We start from the raw sequence: 22256 nt of genomic DNA on the forward strand, positions 1-22256 counted from the left end.
TCCTTGAGGGAGGGAAATCTGCCATTCTTACCTGATCTGTACAGACTTGAAACGTTAACTCTGTTTCTCTTTCCACAGATGCTGCCAAACCTGCTGAGTTTTTCCCAAATTTTCTGTTTTATTTCAGATTTCAAGCATCCACAGTAATTTGCTTTTACTTAATCCAATCTTCTTATTGCATTGACCTTCCTGATATTTTTCTATCATTTGTCTTTAAAAATACCTTTGTGCTCTGTTTCTGCTGATGTTGATAAACTCGATCCCGATCATATTCTGGATAAAAGTCAAATAAATCAGCTTTGTGTTGGAACAGCCAGTGTGGTTAATAATTTTAATATCTCTAACACAAGTTAGCTCTTTTTAAAACATCCTCGGTATCCCAGTCTCCTCCATTCTTGCCAAAGCAACGAGTGTGAGGAGCTCATGGAATCATAGAATCCCTGCAATGTGGAAGGAGGCCATTCGGCCCATTCAGTCTACACCAACTCTCCAACAGAGCATATTACCTCGGCCCTATCCCCATGCATCCATCATGGCCAATACACCCAACCCACATATCTTTAGACACTAAGGGGCAATTTAGCATGGCCAAGCCACCTAACCTGCACATCTTTGGACTGTGGGAGGAAAGCAGAGCACCCATAGGTAACCCCCACAGACTTGAGAACGTGCAAACTGCCCACCTGGTCTGGAATTGAACCTGGGTCTCTGGCGCTGTGAGGCAGCAATGCTACCACTCTGCCTCTGTGCTGCCCCATTGTCACTAAGATTGAGACAATCTGATCAGCTGCCTCTGCTGCTTTCCTCCCGTCCACTACACCGGAAGTTCAAAATTGTTGTGAAGATCTGCCCAGCCCAGGCCTTAAACTGACTTCTTTCTTCAGTTTCTCTCCATCTCCCCTTATCCCTTCAAGAGCTAATCTTGTCCATGAAACCCACCTTCCGTTCTATTCACTCTTTCCCACTAAACTGCCAACCATCCAGAGAGTTCTGGAGGAGGGTAAGTTTATGGAGAATGGAAGATGGGGGATCGGTCAGAAGAGCGTTGGAAAAGTCAAATCTGAAAGTAACAAAGGCAAGATGAGAAGTTCAGCAGCAAATGAACTGAGGCAGGATGGATCTAATTGTCTTAGAGGTGGAAACAGTAATATTAGAGAGGGTGAGGATATGTCGCCAATAGCTCAACTCGAGGTCAAATAGGAAAGGAAGATTGCAATTGGTCTGGTTCAGACTGTGGTCAGGGAGGAGGATAGTATCGCTGATGAGGGTGACAAAGTTTGTGGGGTGCACGGTGGTGGAGTTCATGGACCTGAGTATTAACCCTGCACCTGGAAACCAACTTGTGATTCACCTGCCAAGGCACCCAGATTGCTCTGTACCTCAGAGTTCTGTTTGTGATATATATAAATGATTTGGAAGAAGATGTAGCTGGTCTGATTAGTAAGTTTGCGGACGACACAAAGATTGCTGGGGTTGCGGGTAGTGATGAACATTGTCAGAGAATACAGCCGGATATAGATAGGCTGGAAAATTGGGCGGAGAAATGGCAGATGGAATTTAATCCAGATAAATGCAAAGTGATGCATTTTGGGAGATCTAATGCAGGGGGGAGCTATACAATAAATGGTAGAACCATCAGGAGTACAGACACACAGAGGGATCTGGGTGTGCAAGTCCACAGAACCTTAAAGGTGGCAGCACAGGTGGAAAAGGTGGTGAAGAAGGCATATGGCATGCTTGCCTTTATTGGACGGGGCATCGAGGGTAAAAGTTAGCATATGATGTTGCAGTTATATAGAACGTTGGTTAAGCCACATTTGGAATACTGCGTCCAGTTCTGGTCGCCACACTACCAGAAGGACGTGGAGGCTTTGGAGAGAGTGCAGAAAAGGTTTACCAGGATGTTGCCTGGTATGGAGGGTATTAGCTATGAGGTAAGATTGAGTAAACTCGGGTTGTTCTCTCTGGAAAGATGGAGGTTGAGGGGCGGCCTAATAGAAGTTTATAAAATTATGAAGGGCACAGATAGGGTGAACAGTTGGAAGCTTTTTCCCAGGTCAGAAATGACAAACACAAGGGGTCACAAGTTCAAGGTAAGGGGGGCAAGGTTCAATACAGATATGCGGGGGATGTATTTTACACAGAGGGTGGTGGGGGCCTGGAATGCACTACCAAGCAAGGTGGTTGAGGCAGACACGCTAGGATCATTTAAGACTTATCTAGACAACCACATGAACAGACTGGGAATAGAGGGATACAAACGGATGGTCGAGTTAGGAACACATGATCGGTGCAGGCTTGGAGGGCCGAAGGGCCTGTTCCTGTGCTGTATTGTTCTTTGTTCTGCAATTCATTTAAATAAGATGCTGCTTTTTCTGTTCTTTCTGTCTGAGTGGACAAGTTCACATTTTCCCATGTTATACTGGATCACCAGTCTAATACCTGGGAAGATGTTGTGTTATTGGGAACGGTTGAGCCTGTACTCATTGGAGTTTAGAAGAATGAGGGGTAATCTTTTTAAGTTTAAATTTTATTTATTAGTGCCACAAGTAGGCTTACGTTAACACTGCAAAGAAGTGACTGTGAAAATCCCCTAGTCGCCACACTCCAGCGCCTGTTTGGGTACACTGAGGGAGAATTTTGTTTGACCAGTGCACCTAACCAGCACGTCTTTCAGACTGTGGGAGGAAACCGGAGCATCTGGAAGAAACTCACACAGACACGGGGGGAATGTGCAGACTCTGCACAGACAGTGACCCAAGCCGGGAATTGAACCTGGGTCCCTGGCGCTGTGAGGCAGCAGTGTTAACCACTGTGCCACCGTGCTGCCCAAGGTAGCTTGACAGATGAAGAGAGGGTATTTCCCCACATGGGCAGAATGCCAAATATAAAGGGTTTCTCATTTCGAATGGAGATGAGGAGAAATTTCTTCCCTCAGGGGGTCTTTGGAATTATTTTCCCCAGGGAGCAGCGGAGGCTGCATCAGGCTGAGTTAGGCAGATTGTTATCTACAAGAGTTATGGCCGACAGGCGGGAACGTGGAGTTAAGGGCACAATCGGATCAACCATCATCTTATTGAATGGAACAGCAGGCTCAATGGGCTGAATGGTCTATTCCTCCTACTTTCCATGATGTTATGGTCTCTGTGTTGAGGACAGGAAGCATTATGTATTGATCTGTCAATCAACATGAATTAGCATCTTCAGGAGTGTTGGAGGGACAGCAGACTGAGAATGGAGGAAAAATAGACAGATTTACAGCTTTGGGGGAATGAGAGGACAGATTGTTCCAGAGAAACTAAAACTGTCTGTTCTGAATTTTTATCCGACACTAATAGTGGTGACTTTTGTGAACTCCTTTTACAGGATATTAGAAGGGGAGAATTTTGAGAGAGAAATCTCAAAACAAACATCACGTCAAGATCTGATTCACTCAATTCACTCGGATGTGAAACCATCGGCCATTCTAACATCAGTGTGACTGGAAAAGCACCGAGACTCACACACACCCGAGTGAGAGTGTTCCAGTGCACTGAGTGTGGAAAGAGCTTTAACCAGTTACACGGCCTGAAAATACATCACAGCATTCACAGCGGGAGAAACTGCACACGTGTTCTGTGTGAGATTTAACTGATTGTTTAACCTGGAGAGTCACAAGGACACCCGCACCATGGAGAAACCGTGGAAATGTGGGGACTGTGAGAAGGGATTCAGGTCCCCGTCTGAGCTGGAAACTCATCGACGCAGTCACACTGGGGAGAGACCATTCATCTGCTCCAAGTGTGGGAAGGGATTTGCTCAGTCGTCCACACTGCTGACACACCGACAGGTTCACAGTCGAGAGAGGCCATTCACCTGCTCTCAATGTGGGAAGGGATTCACTAATCCATCCCTTCTGCTGAGACACCAGCGAGTTCACACTGGGGAGAGGCCGTTCATTTGCTCTGACTGTGGGAAGGGATTTAAAGACTCCTCCACCCTGCTGACACACTGGCGAGTTCACACTGGGGAGCGGCCGTTCACCTGCTCAGAGTGTGAGAAGGGATTCAGTGATTTATCCACCCTGCTGACACACCAGCGAGTTCACAGCGGAGAGAGACCATTCAGATGTTCCCAGTGTGGGAAGAGATTCGCTCAGTCTTCAAATCTGCAGAAACACCAGCGGGTTCACTCTGGGCTGAAGCCGTTCACTTGCTTTGAGTGCGGGAAGGGATTCCGTGATTCATCCACCCTGCTGACACACCAGCGAGTTCACACGGGAGAGCGGCCGTTCACCTGCTCAGAGTGTGAGAAGAGATTTACTCACTCATCCACCCTGCTGACACACCAGCGAGTTCACTCTGGGGAGAAACCATTCACCTGCCGTGACTGTGGGAAGGGATTCACTCAATCTTCGAACCTGCTGACACACCAGCGAGTTCACTCTGGGGAGAGGCCGTTCACCTGCCGTGACTGTGGGAAGGGATTCACTCAATCTTCGAACCTGCTGAAACACCAGCGAGTTCACTCCGGGCAGAAACCATTCACCTGCTCCGTGTGTGGGAAGGGATTCAGTGATTCATCTCACCTGCTGAGGCACCAGTGAGTTCACAAGTGATGACAGGGGTTGGATTCTGCTGTTATTGCTGCTGTTAATCACATCCAGGACTGAACCATGTTCATTCTGATAGTGGGTGAAATGGCTTCCGCCAATCGTCTGACCTGTTGAAACACAAGTCACACTGGGCAGAAACTATGGGAATGTGGGAAAGGATTCAGTTACCTGTCGGTGCTGAAAATTCATCGACGCAATCACACTGGGGAGAGGCCATTCCCCTGTCCCGACTGTGGGAAGCGATTTACTAGTTCATCTACCTTGCTGTCACACCAGCGAGTTCACACTGGGAAGAGACTTTTTAAATGCCCAGACTGTGAGAAGTACTTTGGAAGTTCTTGGGACCTGAGGCATCATCAGCTTGTTCACACTGACGAGAGACCGTTCAGATGCTCACACCATGCGTCACATTCCGATGATTAACCAAACTCACTGCACCAGTGGATTCACACTGGGGAGAGGCCATTAACCTGCTCTGAGTGTGGGAAGGGATTCACTTGTTTACCCCACTGCAGACACATCAGGAATCTCTCACTGGGGAGAGACCATTCACTTGTTCTGTGAGTGGGAAAGGATTCACTCAGTCATCCACCCTGCTGAATCACCAGCAAGTTCACACGAGGGAGAGGCGATTCACCTGCCCTGTGTGTGGGAAGGGATTCACTCAGTTATCCAACTTGCGGACACACCAGCAGGCTCAGATTGGGGAGAGGCCATTCACCTATTCTATGCGGGAGGAGATTTTCTCAGTCATCCACCCTCCTGAGACACCAGCAAGTTCACAAGTAACTACAGTAGTGACTGAACAGAGTTCACTGAGATCTGTTTCAGTTGATATTAGTAAATCCCAGCTCCAGTTGGAGTGCTTAATGTTTAAAGAATCAGAGAGTCATAGAATTCCTACTGTGCAGAAGGAGGCCATTCGGCCCATCGAGCCTGCACTGACAACAATCCCACCCAGGTCATTTCCCCTAAATTCATATATTTACCCTGCTAATCCCCCTGACACTAAGGGGCAATTTAGCATGGCCAATCCACGTAAGCCACGCAGACACAGGGAGAACGTGTAGACTCCACACAGTCACCCAAGGCCAGAATTGATCTCGGGTCTCTGGTGCTGTGAGGCAGCAGTGCTAACCACTGTGCCGTCCCTTTTATTATGGATAAAAGTCAAGTAAATCAGCTTTGTGTTAAATGCACAGCGTATTGAATCTTTTGAATATCTCATTTTGAACGGCTCTTCCTCTGTGAGGAGCTCATGGAGCTTCTTTGTCACTAAGATTGAGACAATTTGATCAGCTGCCTCTGCTGCTTCTCTCCCTTCCACTAGTCCACCGGGCCAATCTGTCTCTGACATTCTCCTGTCCTAGATCTGATCTCACAGCCTTCAGATTCTTTGCAGGGTTTCCTTTTTCTCACCAGATCGGGTGATTAGTTGAAACCTCGTCCACAGAACACAGACATCAGAGTGAGACTGGGGTGGGGGTGGTGTAAGAGTTGTGGGGGCAGGGCAGAGTTGGTAAGAATTGTGGAAATGCTGGGAGGAACGAGTTGAGAGAGCAGTGAGGGGTGGTGCAGCAGTCAGTTGTTCACTGGTCTTTATGACAGAGGCAGTGATGGGGCCTCAGGCCTGAGACTTCATTCTCTGGACACGTGAACCAGCAGCAAGAACACTTGCATGCAGGTCATGGAGCCTCAAAGCAGGACTGTCCAAACTGAATCTCTGCCCCACAACCACCATTGCTGCCCCAAAGGTCACGACACCAATACCTCAGCCCGTGACCTCACCAGGAACACAGTTCATGGTTCGGGAGCCCCTGCTGTAAGATCTTGTTAAGATTTTTGTTTGAGTTTTCTGTCTGCAAATCCTCACTCTCTAATATCCTGCAAAAGGAAAGGTTGGACAGACTCAGCTTCTCTGAGCTGGAGCTTAGAAGTGTAAAAGACAACTTGACAGAGCGGATGTGGAGAGAATGTTGCCTATTGTTGGACAATCTAGAACTAGGAGTCACCATATAAAAATGTAGAGTTTTTTATTTAAGACAGAGATTAGGAGACTTTTTTCTCTCTCAATGGATCGTGAGTCGTTTGGAACTCTATTCCTCAAAAGGCAGTAGACGCAGAGTCTTTGCATATTTTCAAAGCAGAGGTAGATAGATTCTCGATAATGTCCGGAATTTAATTAATTGTGTTCCTGGCTTCTAAATTAAACATCTGGAGATTGTTAAACATCTGGAGATTGTAACCTTAAGATAGATGTTTCAATGCTTGTTACATTGGTTGCTGCCTGGTAACAAGAGTGGAACCTTCTGTGAGTGTTGGGGGGTCACCAGATCATTTCAAGGGTCAGTGATCAGTACTTCTTGATGCAGCTTCAGGGAGTTTGATAGCCAAGAAATACCACAGAGATAGGCTGAGGTCCCAGTAAAGTTGAGTCTAAAAAGTTGGAGAAAGACTGTGGGGAGCAGACTTTAAGTAAAGAGGGCCATTGGGGCAAAGGTGTCCCTTTGGAGTAGCGATATTCTGCTTGGCACGACAAGAGATCTCAAAATATGTTTGAAAGCTGGTGTTTGAGTGCACTCCGGAATCCAGGGAGAAAGAATTTCAGGAGCTGAGATTGAAACTCTCTGAGGTGGCAATTATTAAAAGCATCTGACTGGGGCTAATGTTTAGAGACAATTCCATGGAGAGATATTCAAAGATGCTGTTGGAAAACCCTCATGAGAAAGGTAAAGCTTTCGTGAGATTGGTTGACTCACAGCGGGTCTGATGTCTGGAAAGGTCGTGGAGAAATCCATGGAATTGATTTTGATTGCATCTGTCATTTTATTTTACAGTGTGATGTGTCCGACCACAGTTTGTTAATTCACATGTACCTCATTTACCATGAATGTCAGAGAATAAAATACATATTGTAAATTTTTTACCTCTCCTACCTTGCATAGTAAAGTTTATTTTGTTTGTTCTGAATCTGTGGAATCTTGTGCCTTTATTCATTTGCTAAACATGGGCGGCACGGTGGCACAGTGGTTAGCACTGCTGCCTCACAGTGCCAGGGATCCAGGTTCGATTCCAGCCTTGGGTCACTGTCTGTGTGCAGTTTGCACGTTCTCCCCATGTCTGCGTGGGTTTCCTCCGGGTGTTCTGGTTTCCTCCCATAATCCAAAAATGTGCAGGTTAGGTGGATTGTCCATACTAAATTGCCTCTTAGTGTCAGGGGTCTAGCAGAGCTAGTGGGGTTACGGGGATAGGGCCTGGGTGGGATTGTGATTGGTGTAGACTCGATGGGCCAAATGGCCCCCTTCTGCACTGTAGGGATTCTATAATACTTAAATGTCTTGTCTCAAATATTATCTATTTTAACTGGATTTCTCCTTGTATCCTGGGGTCTGGTCAAGGATCGTAACAATAAATAAGGGGGTGAAAGGATATTGGGGTTGGTGGGTTTATGGAGTTGAGGTTACAATCAGACCAGACATGATCTTATTGAATGACAGACCAGGCTGAGTGGCCGACTCCTGCTCCTAATTCATATATCCGGATATATGTTTTGACATAGCCATGCAATTGATATATATGTATATCACACAGTAAATGATTAAATATCACTGAATTATGACAGAAGTTGTGTCTGAGTTACATTTACACAGACTCTCTCACTCAGTAAGTGATCAGATCTCACTAAACTCTGACACAAGCTGTGACTATCTGAGCTATATTTACACAGACTCACTCAGCAAGTGATCAGATCTCACTTTTAGTTGTAGTGAGCTTTTCACTTTTAATAAAATGTCCTAAGCAGTTTCACAGAACCATAAGGACATATTGGGTCAGATGATCCAAAGTCTTGGTCAAAGAGATCAGTTCTAAGGAGAGTCTTTCAGGAGGAAAGTGAAGTGGAAAGATGGAGAGGTTCAGGGAGGAAATTCCAGAGTTTGGGGTCCAGGCAGCTGAAAACACGGCTACCAATGGTGGAGTGATTAAAATTCGGGATAAAGGACACCCAGGAATGTAAATTCATCTTCAGTTTATTGTCATTTTCTCCTTCCTTACTCCAGTTTTTTTTCTATTCTCAAACCTTCAGTTGCAAGTCCCAGCTCCTCAAACCTGGCACTGAATTTCCTTTCTCACTGCACTGTGTAATTTCCTGAATTAATCCCTGCTGTCTGTTTTGAATGAATCTATCTCAGTAACGAATGTTGATGTGTTTGCTCCGCACCCACAGGGCTCCATCTGTTTGCTCCGCACCCACAGGGCTCCATCTGTTTGCTCCGCACCCACAGGGCTCCATCTGTTTGCTCCGCACCCACAGGGCTCCATCTGTTTGCTCCGCACCCACAGGGCTCCATCTGTTTGCTCCGCACTCACAGGGCTCCATCTGTTTGCTCCGCACCCACAGGGCTCCATCTGTTTGCTCCGCACTCACAGGGCTCCATCTGTTTGCTCCGCACTCACAGGGCTCCATCTGTTTGCTCCGCACCCACAGGGCTCCATCTGTTTGCTCCGCACCCACAGGGCTCCATCTGTTTGCTCCGCACCCACAGGGCTCCATCTGTTTGCTCCGCACCCACAGGGCTCCATCTGTTTGCTCCGCACCCACAGGGCTCCATCTGTTTGAAGCCACAAACAGAAAGGTCCAGTTTTCTCCTGGAGTTTGACACAAAGCAGCTTTCACAATGATGCAGAGCTCAGCCCCGCCCCTCATTTACTCTGGTTGGAGGACCAGCCGCTCCCGCTCGGTACTCCAGCCCCGCCCCCTCTTGCTATTGGTCCGGAGCTGCCATCAATCACTCGGGTATTGTGACCTGTCAATGACTGAGCATGCGCCATCCACCCGGCCAGCCTGCGGCAGATAGAACAGTTTCTACAGCGCGGGGGATTGTGGACAATCTGGCTGCCATTACAGATGGACTCTCAGTTAGTCTTTGTTTGAATGTGGGAAAGTGAGGATGAGATCCTACCATAGGTCATCACAGTGGTTAAGACTGCTGTCTCACAGCACCAGGGACCCGTGTTCAATTCAGTCCTTGGGTCATTGTCCGTATGGAGTTTACATATTCTCACCGTGTCTGCGTGCGTTTCCTCTGGATGCTCCGGTTTCCTCCCACAGTCCATAGATGTGCAGGTTAGGTTGATTGGCCATTCTAAATTGAGCCTAGTGTCAGGGGGATTAGTATGGGTAAGTGGGGATAGGGCCTAGTTGGGATTGTGGTCGGTGCAGACTCGATGGGCAGAATGGCCTCCTTCTGCATTGTAGGGATTCTCTGAAAAAGTACATATGCACATACGAATTAGGAGCAGGCCACCCAGCTTTTCGAGGCTATTACATCATTCAATATGATCATGGCTGATCTGATTATAACCCCAACCCCACTTTCCTTCCTCCCCGCCCCCCACCCCCTCCCCCTACCTCACTCTGAAAAATTTCACCATAGGGTACAAAGCCCAAGTTCCAGCTCCGACCATTCACACCGTGTGATGATTGTTCATGTCCATCCTGACAATCAACCTCTGTCAATATGTCAGTAACAAACCCACACACCATTGTTTGCTAGTTTCCCATTTCAAATATTTAATGGAGTCAGGGTAACACCTGGAAAGTGAGAACAATCCCAGTTTATGTGGGTAAGTTTGGCGATCAGCAATTTGGGGTTGATGGCCAATTGTTACAGCACAGAGGATGGCCATTCAGCCCTTTGAGCACACGGTGGGTCTGATGGACAAGATGGGCATGAAGGGATATGAGAGAGAAACTGGGGGAAGATGTGGGTTCAGGGCTCAGACAAGGGGAAACTGGAGAAGCCGTTCAGCCCAATGGGCCAGTGGAAGGGAGGGAAGCAGCAGAGGCAGCTGATCAGATTGTCTCAATCTTAGTGACAGAGAAGCTCCATGAGCTCCTCACACTTTTTGTTGGAGGTGAGGATGGAGGAGACGGGGGAGGGGAGAGACCTTCTGACTTGATGTCGGAGATAGTAAAAAGAGTACAAGCTTATTAGATGCAAAGTTGATTTATTTGACTTTTAGCAAGAGGATCAGCCCCTACAACTAGGGTGGGGTTTACTAACGTCAACAGAAACAGACCCCAATGAACATAATTCAATCCTGAACATGATCAACAGCAAAGTCTGATCACTGTAGTTAATTGTGAACTCGCTGGTATCTCAGCACATGGGATAAATAAGCAAATTCCTTCCCACATTCAAGGCAGGTGGAGGCTCTCCGCACTGTGAAAGTTCTGGTGTACTGTAAGTTGAAATGATTTCTTGGACGCATCCGCAGTGAAAGCACCTGAACGGTATCTGATCAGTATGAACATGTAGATGTTGCAGTTCCCAGGAACATTTATTGTACTTCCCACAGTCCCGGCATTTAAAGGGTTTTGCACAATGTGAAATTACTGGTGAATCGAAGCAGGCAGGATGACTGAGAGAATCCGTTTTCTCATGCAGAGCAGATGGACAGCACCTCCCTAGTGTGAACTCTCTGGTGTTTCAGCAGACTGGATAACTGAGTGAATCTCTTCCCACACTCAGAGCCACATGGATGGTCTCTCCTCAGTGTGAAGTCGCTGGTGTCTCAGCAAGTCATTTGACTGGGTGAATTCCTTCCCACACTGGGAGCAGGTGAATGGTTTCTCCCCAGTGTGAACTCGTTGGTGTCTTACCAGGTGTGATAGCTGAGCGAATCCCTTCTCACACACAGTGCAGGGGAATGGCCTCTCCCCTGAGTGAACTCGCTGGTGTCTCTGTAGATGTGGTAACTGAGTGAATTTCTTCCCACAATTGAGGCAGGTGAACGGCCTCTCTCCAGTGTGAACTCGCTGGTGTCGCAGCATGTTGGTGGAATTAATAAAACCCTTCCCACACTCTGAGCAGAGGAAGGGCCTCTCCCCAGTGTGAACCCGTTGGTGTGTCATCAGGTTGCATAACTCAGTGAATCCCTTCCCACACTCGGAGCAGAGGAATGGCCTCTCCCTAGTGTGGACTCGCTGGTGTCTCAGCAGGTTGGTTGACTGGGTAAATCCCTTCCCACACTCGGGACAAGTGAACTGCCTCTTCACATTGCGACCTTGCTGGCGTGTCAGCAGGTTGGATGACTGAGTGAATCCCTTTCCACACCTGGGCAAAGTGAGGAGCCTTTCCCCAGAGTGAGTGCATTGGTGTTCAGTGAGGTCAGACGATCGCATGAACGCAGCCCCACAGTGAGAGCACCTGAATAGTCTCTCGTCAGTGTGAACACATTGATGGGACACCAATTCCACAGAACTTTGAAAACAAGTCCCACTGTCTGGACATTTCAAAGGTCTTTCATCGGTGTCGTCTCGCTCGTCTGTCAGCAGATTAGATAATGGAATGAATCCCTTCCCAGACTCTGTGCAGGTAACTGGACTTTCCTCAATGCGAACTCTGTGGCATCTCTGCTGGCTGGATGACTGAATGACTCCCTTCCCAGACTCAGAGCAGGTAACTGGTCTTCCCTCAGTGCAGGTAACTGAACTTTCCTCAGTGCAGGTAACTGAACTTCCCTCAGTACAGGTAACTGGTCTTCCCTCAGTGCAGGTAACTGAACTTTCCTCAGTGCAGGTAACTGAACTTCCCTCAGTACAGGTAACTGGTCTTCCCTCAGTGCAGGTAACTGAACTTCCCTCAGTGCAGGTAACTGAACTTCCCTCAGTACAGGTAACTGGTCTTCCCTCAGTGCAGGTAATTGGTCTTCCCTCAGTACAGGTAACTGAACTTCCCTCAGTACAGGTAACTGAACTTCCCTCAGTACAGGTAACTGAACTTCCCTCAGTACAGGTAACTGAACTTCCCTCAGTACAGGTAACTGAACGTCCCTCAGTACAGGTAACTGAACGTCCCTCAGTGCAGGTAACTGAACTTCCCTCAGTGCAGGTAACTGAACGCCCCTCAGTGCAGGTAACTGAACGCCCCTCAGTGCAGGTAACTGAACTTCCCTCAGTGCAGGTAACTGAACGTCCCTCAGTACAGGTAACTGAACTTTCCTCAGTACAGGTAACTGAACTTCCCTCAGTGCAGGTAACTGAACTTCCCTCAGTGCAGGTAACTGAACTTCCCTCAGTACAGGTAACTGAACGTCCCTCAGTGCAGGTAACTGAACTTCCCTCAGTGCAGGTAACTGAACTTCCCTCAGTGCAGGTAACTGAACTTCCCTCAGTGCAGGTAACTGAACTTCCCTCAGTACAGGTAACTGAACGTCCCTCAGTGCAGGTAACTGAACTTTCCTCAGTGCAGGTAACTGAACTTTCCTCAGTACAGGTAACTGAACTTCCCTCAGTGCAGGTAACTGAACTTCCCTCAGTACAGGTAACTGAACTTTCCTCAGTACAGGTAACTGAACTTTCCTCAGTGCAGGTAACTGAACTTCCCTCAGTACAGGTAACTGAACTTTCCTCAGTACAGGTAACTGAACGTCCCTCAGTGCAGGTAACTGAACTTTCCTCAGTAGAGGTAACTGAACTTTCCTCAGTACAGGTAACTGAACGTCCCTCAGTGCAGGTAACGGGACTTTCCTCAGTGCAGGTAACTGGACTTCCCTCAGTGCAGGTAACTGAACTTCCCTCAGTGCAGGTAACTGAACTTCCCTCAGTGCAGGTAACTGAACTTTCCTCAGTGCAGATAACTGAACGTCCCTCAGTGCAGGTAACGGGACTTTCCTCAGTCTGAACTCTCCGGTGTCCCTGCTGGTTGGATGACTGAATGACTCTCTTTCCAGACTCAGTGCAGGTAACTGGACTTCCCTCAGTCTGAACTCTCCGGTGTCCTTGCTGGCTGGATGAGATTGTGACTCCCTTCCCAGGCTCGGTGCAGGTCAAAGTTCTTGCTTCAGTGTGAACTCGCTTGTGCCCCTGCCAGCTGGATGAGGTAGTGAATCCCTTCCCACACTCAGAGCAGATAAATAGTCTCTCCCCAGTGTGAATTCTCTGGTGATCCAATAGGTTGGATGACCGAGTGAATCTCTTCCCACACTCAGAGCAGGTAAATGGTCTCTCCCCAGTGTGCACTCGATCGTGTCTGAGCAGGTCATTTGATTGAGTGAACCCCTTTCCACACACAGAGCAGATGAATGGCTTCTCCCCAGTGTGAACTCGTTTGTGTCTCAGTAGGTCATTTGCTTGAGTGAATCCCTTTCCACACTCGGAGCAGGTGAATGGCCTTTCCCCCGTGTGAACTCGCTGGTGTCTTAGCCAGTGGGATAACTGAGTGAATCCCTTCCCACAATCAGAACAGGTAAATGGCCTCTCCCCAGTGTGAATTCGCTGGTGTCTCTGCAGATGGGATGACTGAGTGAATCCCTTCCCACACACAGAGCAGGTGAACGGAGTATCCCCAGTGTGAACTCGTTGGTGTCTCTGCAGGTTGGATGAATTCATGAAGCCTTTGCCACATGCAGGGCAGGTGAAAGGCCTCTCTCCAGTGTGAACTCGCTGGTGTGTCAGCAAATTAGTTGAATTAATGAATCCCTTCCCACATTCCGAGCAGGTGAACAGCCTCTCCCCAGTGTGAGTGTGTTGGTGTGTTAGCAGGCAGGATAACTGAGTGAATCCCTTCCCACACACAGAGCAGGTAAATGGCCTCTCCCCAGTGTGAACTCGCTGGTGTCTGAGAAGGGTAAATGATCGAGTAAATCCTTTCCCACAAACACTGCAAATGAACAGCCTCCCTCCAGTGTGAGCTCGCTGGTGTTTCAAAAGGGCAGATGATTGGCTGAATCTTTGTCCACACACAGAACACGTGTACAGTTTCTCTCCACTGTGAATGGTGCTTTTTCCTTCCATGTTGAAAGTCCTATGATATTCAGGTTATGACAAATTGGACGATTCTCAGATTCTGGTGTGATGTTTGATTTGAGTTTTCCGCTTGTAAATCCTCCTCTTCTACAATCCTGTGATTTAAAACAAAAAAAAGGGAGTGAGAGAGAGTTCACAAAAACATAAAGGCAGGTTGAGAAATTGAGCTGAATGAATGTGGTAATTTGTGGGGCCAGCAGGAGGAAAAAGTGATCATGAAAACTGCTCAATTTTCACAAAAACCCAACTGGTTCACCAATGCCCTTCAGGGAAGGGAGGTGCCAACCAGTGTGGGTCTACACATGACGATTGGATCTATGGGAGGAGAGAGAAAGATGTTGGAGAGGCAGGAGGTGAAGTACAGGGATTTTATTTACCCATCACTAACCAGAACCTTGACAGAATCTTCCAATCCCTCAAACTCCACCCCCAAGAAGGATCAGAGGAGCTGATCTGTGGAGAGAGAACAGAGCCAACATTTCAAACTTTGGCTCCATCTCCACAGATGCTGTCTGACCTGTTGAGATTTTCCAGCTCTTTGTTTTTGTTTCATAATTGGTCAATCTTGTTTCTAAAGTTGGCTCTGTGAGCAATGCCTACAATAAAATACCAGCAAAATATTGCAGCTGCTGGATATCTGAAATAAACACAAAAAATGCTGGAAATACTCAGCAGGTCAGACAGTGGGTAAGATTCCCCGGCCTCCCAGCAGTGTGTTTCCCGCGGACGGGAAAAGACGCGATGTTTGCTAGCAGCAGGATTCTCTGGTCCCACTGCTGTCGATGGGAATTCCCATGAACATCACCCCATGCCAGTGGGATACCCATGGGCGGGGGGTGTGCTGCCAGCAGGTATGCAGAATCCCACGGCATGAATGGCCAGAGAATTCTGGTCAGAATCTGTGGAGAGAGAAACAGAGGAAAGGTGGTAGAGGCAGGAAATCTCACAAGTAAAAAGTATGTCATTGAGTCATAGAGGTTTACAGCATGGAAACAGGAACCTAACTCATCCATGCCGCCCTTTTTTTAAACCACTAAGCTAGTCCCAATTACCCACGTTTGGTCCATATCCCTCTACAGCCATCTTATCCACGTAACTGTCTAAACGCTTTTTAACAGACAAAATTGTACCTGTCTCTACTACTACCTCTGGCAGCTTGTTCCAGACACTCACCACCCTCTGAGTGAAACAAATTGTCCCTCTGGACACTTTTGTATCTCTCCCCTCTCACCTTAAACCTATGCCCTCTAGTTTTACCTTTGGGAAAAGATGTTGACTATCTAGCTGATCTATGCCCCTCATTATTTTATAGACTTCTATAAGGTCACCTCTCAGCCTCCGACACTCCAGAGAAAAAAATCCCAGTCTATCCAGCTCTCCTGATAACTCAAACCATCAAGTCCCATTGGAATCCTAGTAAATCTTTTCTGCACTCTTTTTTGTTTAATGATATCCTTTCTATAATAGGATGACCAGAACTGTACACAGTATTCCAAGTGTGGCCTTACCAATGTCTTGTACAACTTCAACAAGACGTCCAACTCCTGTATTCAATGTAGATGGCTTTTGAAACACCACAGCACACGAGGCCATGGATCAAGTGCTGGAAAATGCGAGCTAGCTGTTTGCTGGCTGGCACAGACAGGATCATTCTTTCTGAGCTGTCAGACTCTGAGCAACATTCTCTCCTCCTGCTGACAGGGCTGTCCACGCATGCGCACCGCTGCACACTGCCCCCTCTCAAGATGGCGGCTGTTTAACCAGGGTCTGTAACGGCTGGAAGCAGTGTGATTCCGGACAACCGCGGGGCTGGCCTCGAGCTTCTTATTCGGGGTTTAATGCTTTCACTTGGTATTTATAAAGCTTTTCCGATCACCCCCCTGCGCCCTACGATCGCTCGGACACGCCGCTACCTTACCCGTTGCAGAGACAAGAAAGAAGCAACTTCCTTTCCCGAGCACTCCCAATGCGCATGCTCCAGACAAGGGGCAGTACTGCGCCTGCGCAGTGCTCTCGTGTTGATAGGAGACATTCACCGCCGCTAGCGATGCTGGGTAAACACCCCGCCATTGAACAGAACAAATAGTTTTTTGATTTGATTTATTATTCCCACATGTATTAGTATCCAGTGAAAAGTATTCTTTCTTGCGCTATATAGACAAAGCATATCATACATAGAGAAGGAAAGGAGAGGATGCAGAATGTAGTGTTACAGTCATAGCTAGGATGCAGAGAAGGATCAACTTAAGACAAGGTAGGTCTATTCAAAAGTCTGATGGCAGCAGGGAAGAAGCTGTTCTTGAGTCGGTTGGTATGTGACTGCAGACTTTTGTATCTTTTTCCTGACGGAAGAAGGTGGAAGAGAAGAGAATGTCCGGAGTGCGTGGGGCTATTAATTATGCTGGCTGCTTTGCCAGAAGTGTAGACAGAGTCAATGGATGGGAGACTGGTTTGCGTGATGGATTGAGCTTAATTCACGATCTTTGGTAGTTTCTTGTGGTCTTGGGCAGAGCAGGAGCCATGCCAAGCTGTAATGCAACCAGAAAGAATGACTTCTATGATGCATCTGTAAAAGTTGATGAGAGTCATAGCTGACATGCCAAATTTCCTTAGTCTTCTGAGAAAGTAGAGGAGTTGGTGGGCTTTCTTCACTATAGTGTTGGACCAGGACAGGTTGGTGATCCGGACACCTAAAAACTTGAAGATCTCGACCCTTTCTACGTCGTCTCTGTTGCTGTAGACAGGGGCATATTCTCCTCTACACTTTCTGAAGTCAATGACAATCTTCTTCATTTTGTTGACATTGAGGGAGAGATTATTGTTGCCGCACCAGTTCACCAGATTCTCTATCTCATTCCGGTATTCTGTCTCATCATTGTTTGAGATCCGACCCACCATCCGGTGGTGTCGTCAGCAAACTTGAAAATCGAGTTGGAGGGAAATTTGACCACACAGTCACAGATGTATCAGAAGTGTAATAGGGGGCTGAGAACACAGCCTTGTGGGGCACCGGTGTTGAGGATGATCTTGGAGGAGGTGTTGTTGCCTATCATTACTAATTGTGGTCTATGGGTTTGGAAGTTCAGGATCCAATCGCAGAGGGAGGAGCCGAGGCCCAGGCCACAGAGTTTGGAGATGAGTTTTGTTGGAATAATGTTGTTGAAGGCTGAGCTGTCAATAAATAGGAGTCTGACATCGGTGTGTTTGTTATCTAGGTGTTCCAGGGTTAAGTGCATGGCCAGGGAGATGACGTCTGCTGTGGACCTGCTGCAGTGCGAGGCAAACTGTAGTGGATCCAGGCAGTCTGGGAGGCTGGAATTGATTCGTGCCATGACTAACCTTTCAAAGTATTTCATAATGATGGATATCAGAACCACTGGATGATAGTCATTAAGGCACACTGCTTGGCTTTTCTTTGGCTTTACTGTGGTTCATTAGCAAACTTGAAAATCGAGTTGGAGAGATTTCTCTTTGATTATAATGTGAAAAACGGGGCTGAAGGACCATTAATAAAATTAGGGAACATAGAAATTAAAATGCAAGGTCCATTATCCAAGTTCAAAGAAGGGGGCTTGGAACTGTCAGAAATCGAGAATCACCAAAACGGTGGAAATAATTCTAAACATCCATGATAGTCACAAATGAACTCACTAATATTTCGGCAGGTATGATTAACAAGTGAATCTCTACCTATACATGGGACAGTGGTTAGCACTGCTGCCTGACAGCACCAGGGGCCCAGGTTCAATTCCTGGCTTGGGTCACTGTCTGTGTGGAGTTTGCATGTTCTCCCTGTGTCTGCGTGGGTTTCCTCTGGGTGCTCTGGTTTCCTCCCACAGTCCAAAAGACGTGCTGATTAGGTGCATTGGCCATTCTAAATTCTCCCTCAGTGCACCTGAACAGGCGCTGGAGTGTGGCGACTAGGGGATTTTCACAGTAACTACATTGCAGTGTTGATGTTAGCCTACTTGTGACACTAATAAACAAACTTTAAACTTGAAACATTTAAACAGCGTCTCTCCTGTAAGAATATGCTGTCCATGCATGAAAGCCTTAATCTGGAGTGTGAACAGTTGGGAAAATAACAAAACGAGCTCACTAACGTGAAATATGTGAGTGGTCTCTCTCCAACAGCTGTTCTGTCAGTAAATGGGATGATCGAGTGCTTCTCTTCCCACATTCAGCTGCTGAGTGGTCAATCTGCTGTGTGACTGTATCATCTGTTCTGAGCTCAGACAGGGAATTCAGTCTTTTTCTACAGGAAATTACTTGCATTTTTATAGCACCTGAACAACAATCAAAACGTTTCAAAGGAGTGTTAACTGTCCCTATATTAAAATAGCTGATTGCTGACATTTTGATAGTCGTGTCTCCAATTTAATCCCAAAACATTGCTGTTATTCCCATATAATCAACACAGAAATGCACAGATTTTACCGACATAAATCAATGGCACTGAAAAATGGTGTAAAACATTCCGTAACAGTGTTGATTGTGAAACTGCAGACCCTTTGGCACCCTCAGCTAGGAAAACACAATAAATGCACTTTGTTTGTATATTCCATGTTTATTACATCGCACATGTATTTTAATCATTTTTTTAGCTAATTGTCTTCAAGACACATTTATTCCAGTACTATTAATGATCGATATTTCATGTCACCCAGTTTTTTTACTGCTCCAGCAGTCAACCAACCTCAGTCTTGTGTTCATGTGTCCTTTCTCACTGCTGTTTCTCTCACTGCTGTTTCCCCTATTGCTTTCTTCCCTAGACTATTTCTAAATCAATTTCCCATTGGCTTTATGTAGCACCATCCTGATCATACAGACAATGTTCCCAGAGTTGTTAAGGATGTAAGATGTTCCAAGCAGTATGATGTATACGTTCTATCTGCTATATGTCAGCCAGGTTTGCCAGTCTCTCTGACCTTCTGAAGTTTGTTACTGTTCTCCTCACTGTTTCCTACATCTCCATTTTCCCCAGTCTCTGTCCTCCTGAAGTTTGTTATTAACCTCTCCATCTATATTTCCATTTCTTCCAATCTCTCTGTGTTCTCCTGAAGTTTTATTATCCTCCTCACTATTTCCCGTATATCTGAGTTTTGAATCCTGTGAAAAAATTGAAGTTCTGTCCTGTGTTCCAAGTCCAGGTATGAATATGTATCAATGAGAGCAATGGTGCCAACACTGAGCCCTGGGGGTCACACTGCTGAAAGCTTCCCTCCACTCTGAAAAACAAACTTCTACTTTCTGGCCCTGAATGTATTTCATATCCTTGGAGGCCTATGACTCGTGGCGTGCCTCAGGGGTCAGTGTTGGGAGCCTTGTTATTCACCCAATACAGCAAGAAGCTACAAAAGGTTGTGAATGTAGCCCAATCCATCACGCAAACCAGCCTCCCATCCATGCCTACACTTCCCACTGCCTTGGCAAGGCAGCAGCATAATTAAAGACCCCACGCACCACGGGCATACCCTCTTTGATTTGATTTGATCTTTTTTTGTCGCATGTATTAACATACAGTGAAAAGTATTGTTTCTTGCACGCTATACAGCCAAAGCATGCCGTTCATAGAGAAGGAAAGAAGAGGGTGCAGAATGTAGTGTTACGGTCATAGCTAGGGTGTAGAGAAAGATCAACTTAATGCAAGGTAAGTCCATTCAAAAGCCTGACAGCAGTGGGGAAGAAGCTGTTCTTGAGTCGGTTGGTACGTGACCTCAGACTTTTGTATCTTTTTCCCAAAGGAAGAAGGTGGAAGAGAGAATGTCTGCGATGCGTGGGGTCCTTAATTATGCTGGCTGCTTTGCCGAGGCAGCAGGAAGTGCAGACAGAGTCAATGGATGGGAGGCTGGTTTGCGTGATGGATTGGGCTACATTCACGACCTTTTGTAGTTCCTTGCGGTGTTGGGCAGAGCAGGAGCCATACCAAGCTGTGATACAGCAGAAAGAATGCTTTCTATGGTGCATCTGTTAAAGTTGGTGAGAGTCGTAGCTGACATGCCAAATTTCCTTAGTCTTCTGAGAAAGTAGAGGCGCTGGTGGGCTTTCTTAACTATAGTGTCAGCATGGGGGGACCAGGACAGATTGTTGGTGATCTGGACACCTAAAAACTTGAAGTTCTCGACCCTTTCTACTTCATCCCCATTGATGTAGAAAGGAGCATGTTTTCATTTACGCTTCCTGAAGTTGATGACAATCTCCTTTGTTTTGTTGAAATTGAGGGAGAGATTTTTGTTGCCGCACCAGTTCACCAGATTCTCTATCTCATTCCTGTACTCTGTCTTGTCATTGTTTGAGATCTATCCCACTACGGTGGTGTCATCATCAAACTTGAAAATTGAATTGGAGGGGAATTTTTCCGCACAGTCATAGGTGTATCAGGAGTATAGTAGGGGGCTGAGAACACAACCTTGTGGGGCACCAGTATTGAGGATGATCGTGGAGTAGGTGCTGTTGCCTATCCTTACTGATTGTGGTCTATGAGTTAGGAAGTTCAGGATCCAGTCGGAGAAGGAGGTGCCGAGGCCCAGGCCATGGAGTTTGGAGAGGAGTTTCTTGGGAATAATAGTGTTGAAGGCTGAGCTGTAGTCAATAAATAGGAGTCTGACATAGGTGTCCTTGTTATCTCTGTGTTCCAGGGTTGAGTGCAGGGCCAGGGAAATGGCATCTGCTGTGGACCTGTTGCAGTGGTAGGCAAACTGTAGTGGATCCAGGTAGTCTGGGAGGCTGGAATTGATTTGTGCCATGACTAACCTTTCGAAGCATTTGATAATGATGGATGTCAGAGCCACCGGCCGATAGTCATTAAGGCATGCTGCTTGATTTTTCTTAAGTACCGGGATTATGGTCATCTTCTTGAAGCAGATAGGGACCTCAGATTCTTGTAAAGAGAGGTTGAAGATGTCTGTGAATACCTCTGCCAGCTAATCCATGCAGGATCTGAGTGCATTTCCGGGTACCCCACCTGGGTCAGTTGCTTTCCGTGGGTTGACCTTCAAGAAAGCTGCTCTGACATCTGAAGTGGTGACCCCAGATACAGGTTCATCCAGGGCTTCCAGGGTGGAGGGCATGCTCTCGCTGACCACTTTCTCAAAACGGACATAGAATGCATTGATCTCATCAGGGAGGGGTGCGTTGGAGCCGGCAATTTTACATGCCTTCATTTTGTAGACTGTTATGTCTTGCAGACCTTGCCATAATTGGGTTTGGTGTGGCTAGCCTGGGACTCTAACTTGGTCTGGTATTGTCTTTTGGCATCTTTGATGGATCTCCTTCGATCGTATCTGGCTTTCTTGTGTAGGTCAGTGTCCACCTTCCACCTTCTTCTGTCGGGAAAAAGATATAAAATCTTGAAGTCACATACCAACCGACTCAAGAACAGCTTCTTCTCTGCTGCCATCAGATTTTTGAATGGACTTACCTCGCACTAAGTTGATCTTTCTCTACACCCTAGCTATGACTGTAACACTACATTCTGCACTCTCTCCTTTCCTTCTCCATGAATGTTATGCTTTGTCTGTATAGCGCGCAAGAAACAATACTTTTCACTGTATATATTTGACAATAATAAATCCAATCAAATCAAAACAAATTTGGATGTGAATGTACAATGCATGGTTAGTAAGTTTGTGGATGATACTAAGTTTGGAGTATTATTGATAGTGAAGATGTACAATGTCAATGGCACCTGCTAGGTATTGTGCAATATATCTAATCCTATCAGATTAGAGCAGCAAGGATTAGGGCCAAGGGAATATTGGACTGCAGAGTTACAATAACATTAGATTTTTTTTTCTCCTTCTAACCTGTCTTAGAATTTCCTTCAATAACGAGACGATCACTATTTCCTTC

General features: G+C 46.7%; 1 protein-coding gene across 1 annotated transcript in view; it reads left to right on the forward strand.

The window, feature by feature from the left end:
• The window catches only part of LOC144482884 (uncharacterized), a 33042-nt gene that overhangs the window by 4243 nt on the left and 6543 nt on the right, over window positions 1-22256 (forward strand). The window contains 3 exon segments of the mRNA XM_078201722.1: window positions 3847-4528; window positions 4730-4873; window positions 5251-5379. Coding sequence (XP_078057848.1) covers window positions 3847-4528; window positions 4730-4873; window positions 5251-5379 — 955 coding nt within the window.

This window comes from Mustelus asterias, unplaced genomic scaffold (assembly GCF_964213995.1).
Source record: "Mustelus asterias unplaced genomic scaffold, sMusAst1.hap1.1 HAP1_SCAFFOLD_43, whole genome shotgun sequence".
In the NCBI taxonomy this organism is placed as follows: domain Eukaryota; kingdom Metazoa; phylum Chordata; class Chondrichthyes; order Carcharhiniformes; family Triakidae; genus Mustelus; species Mustelus asterias.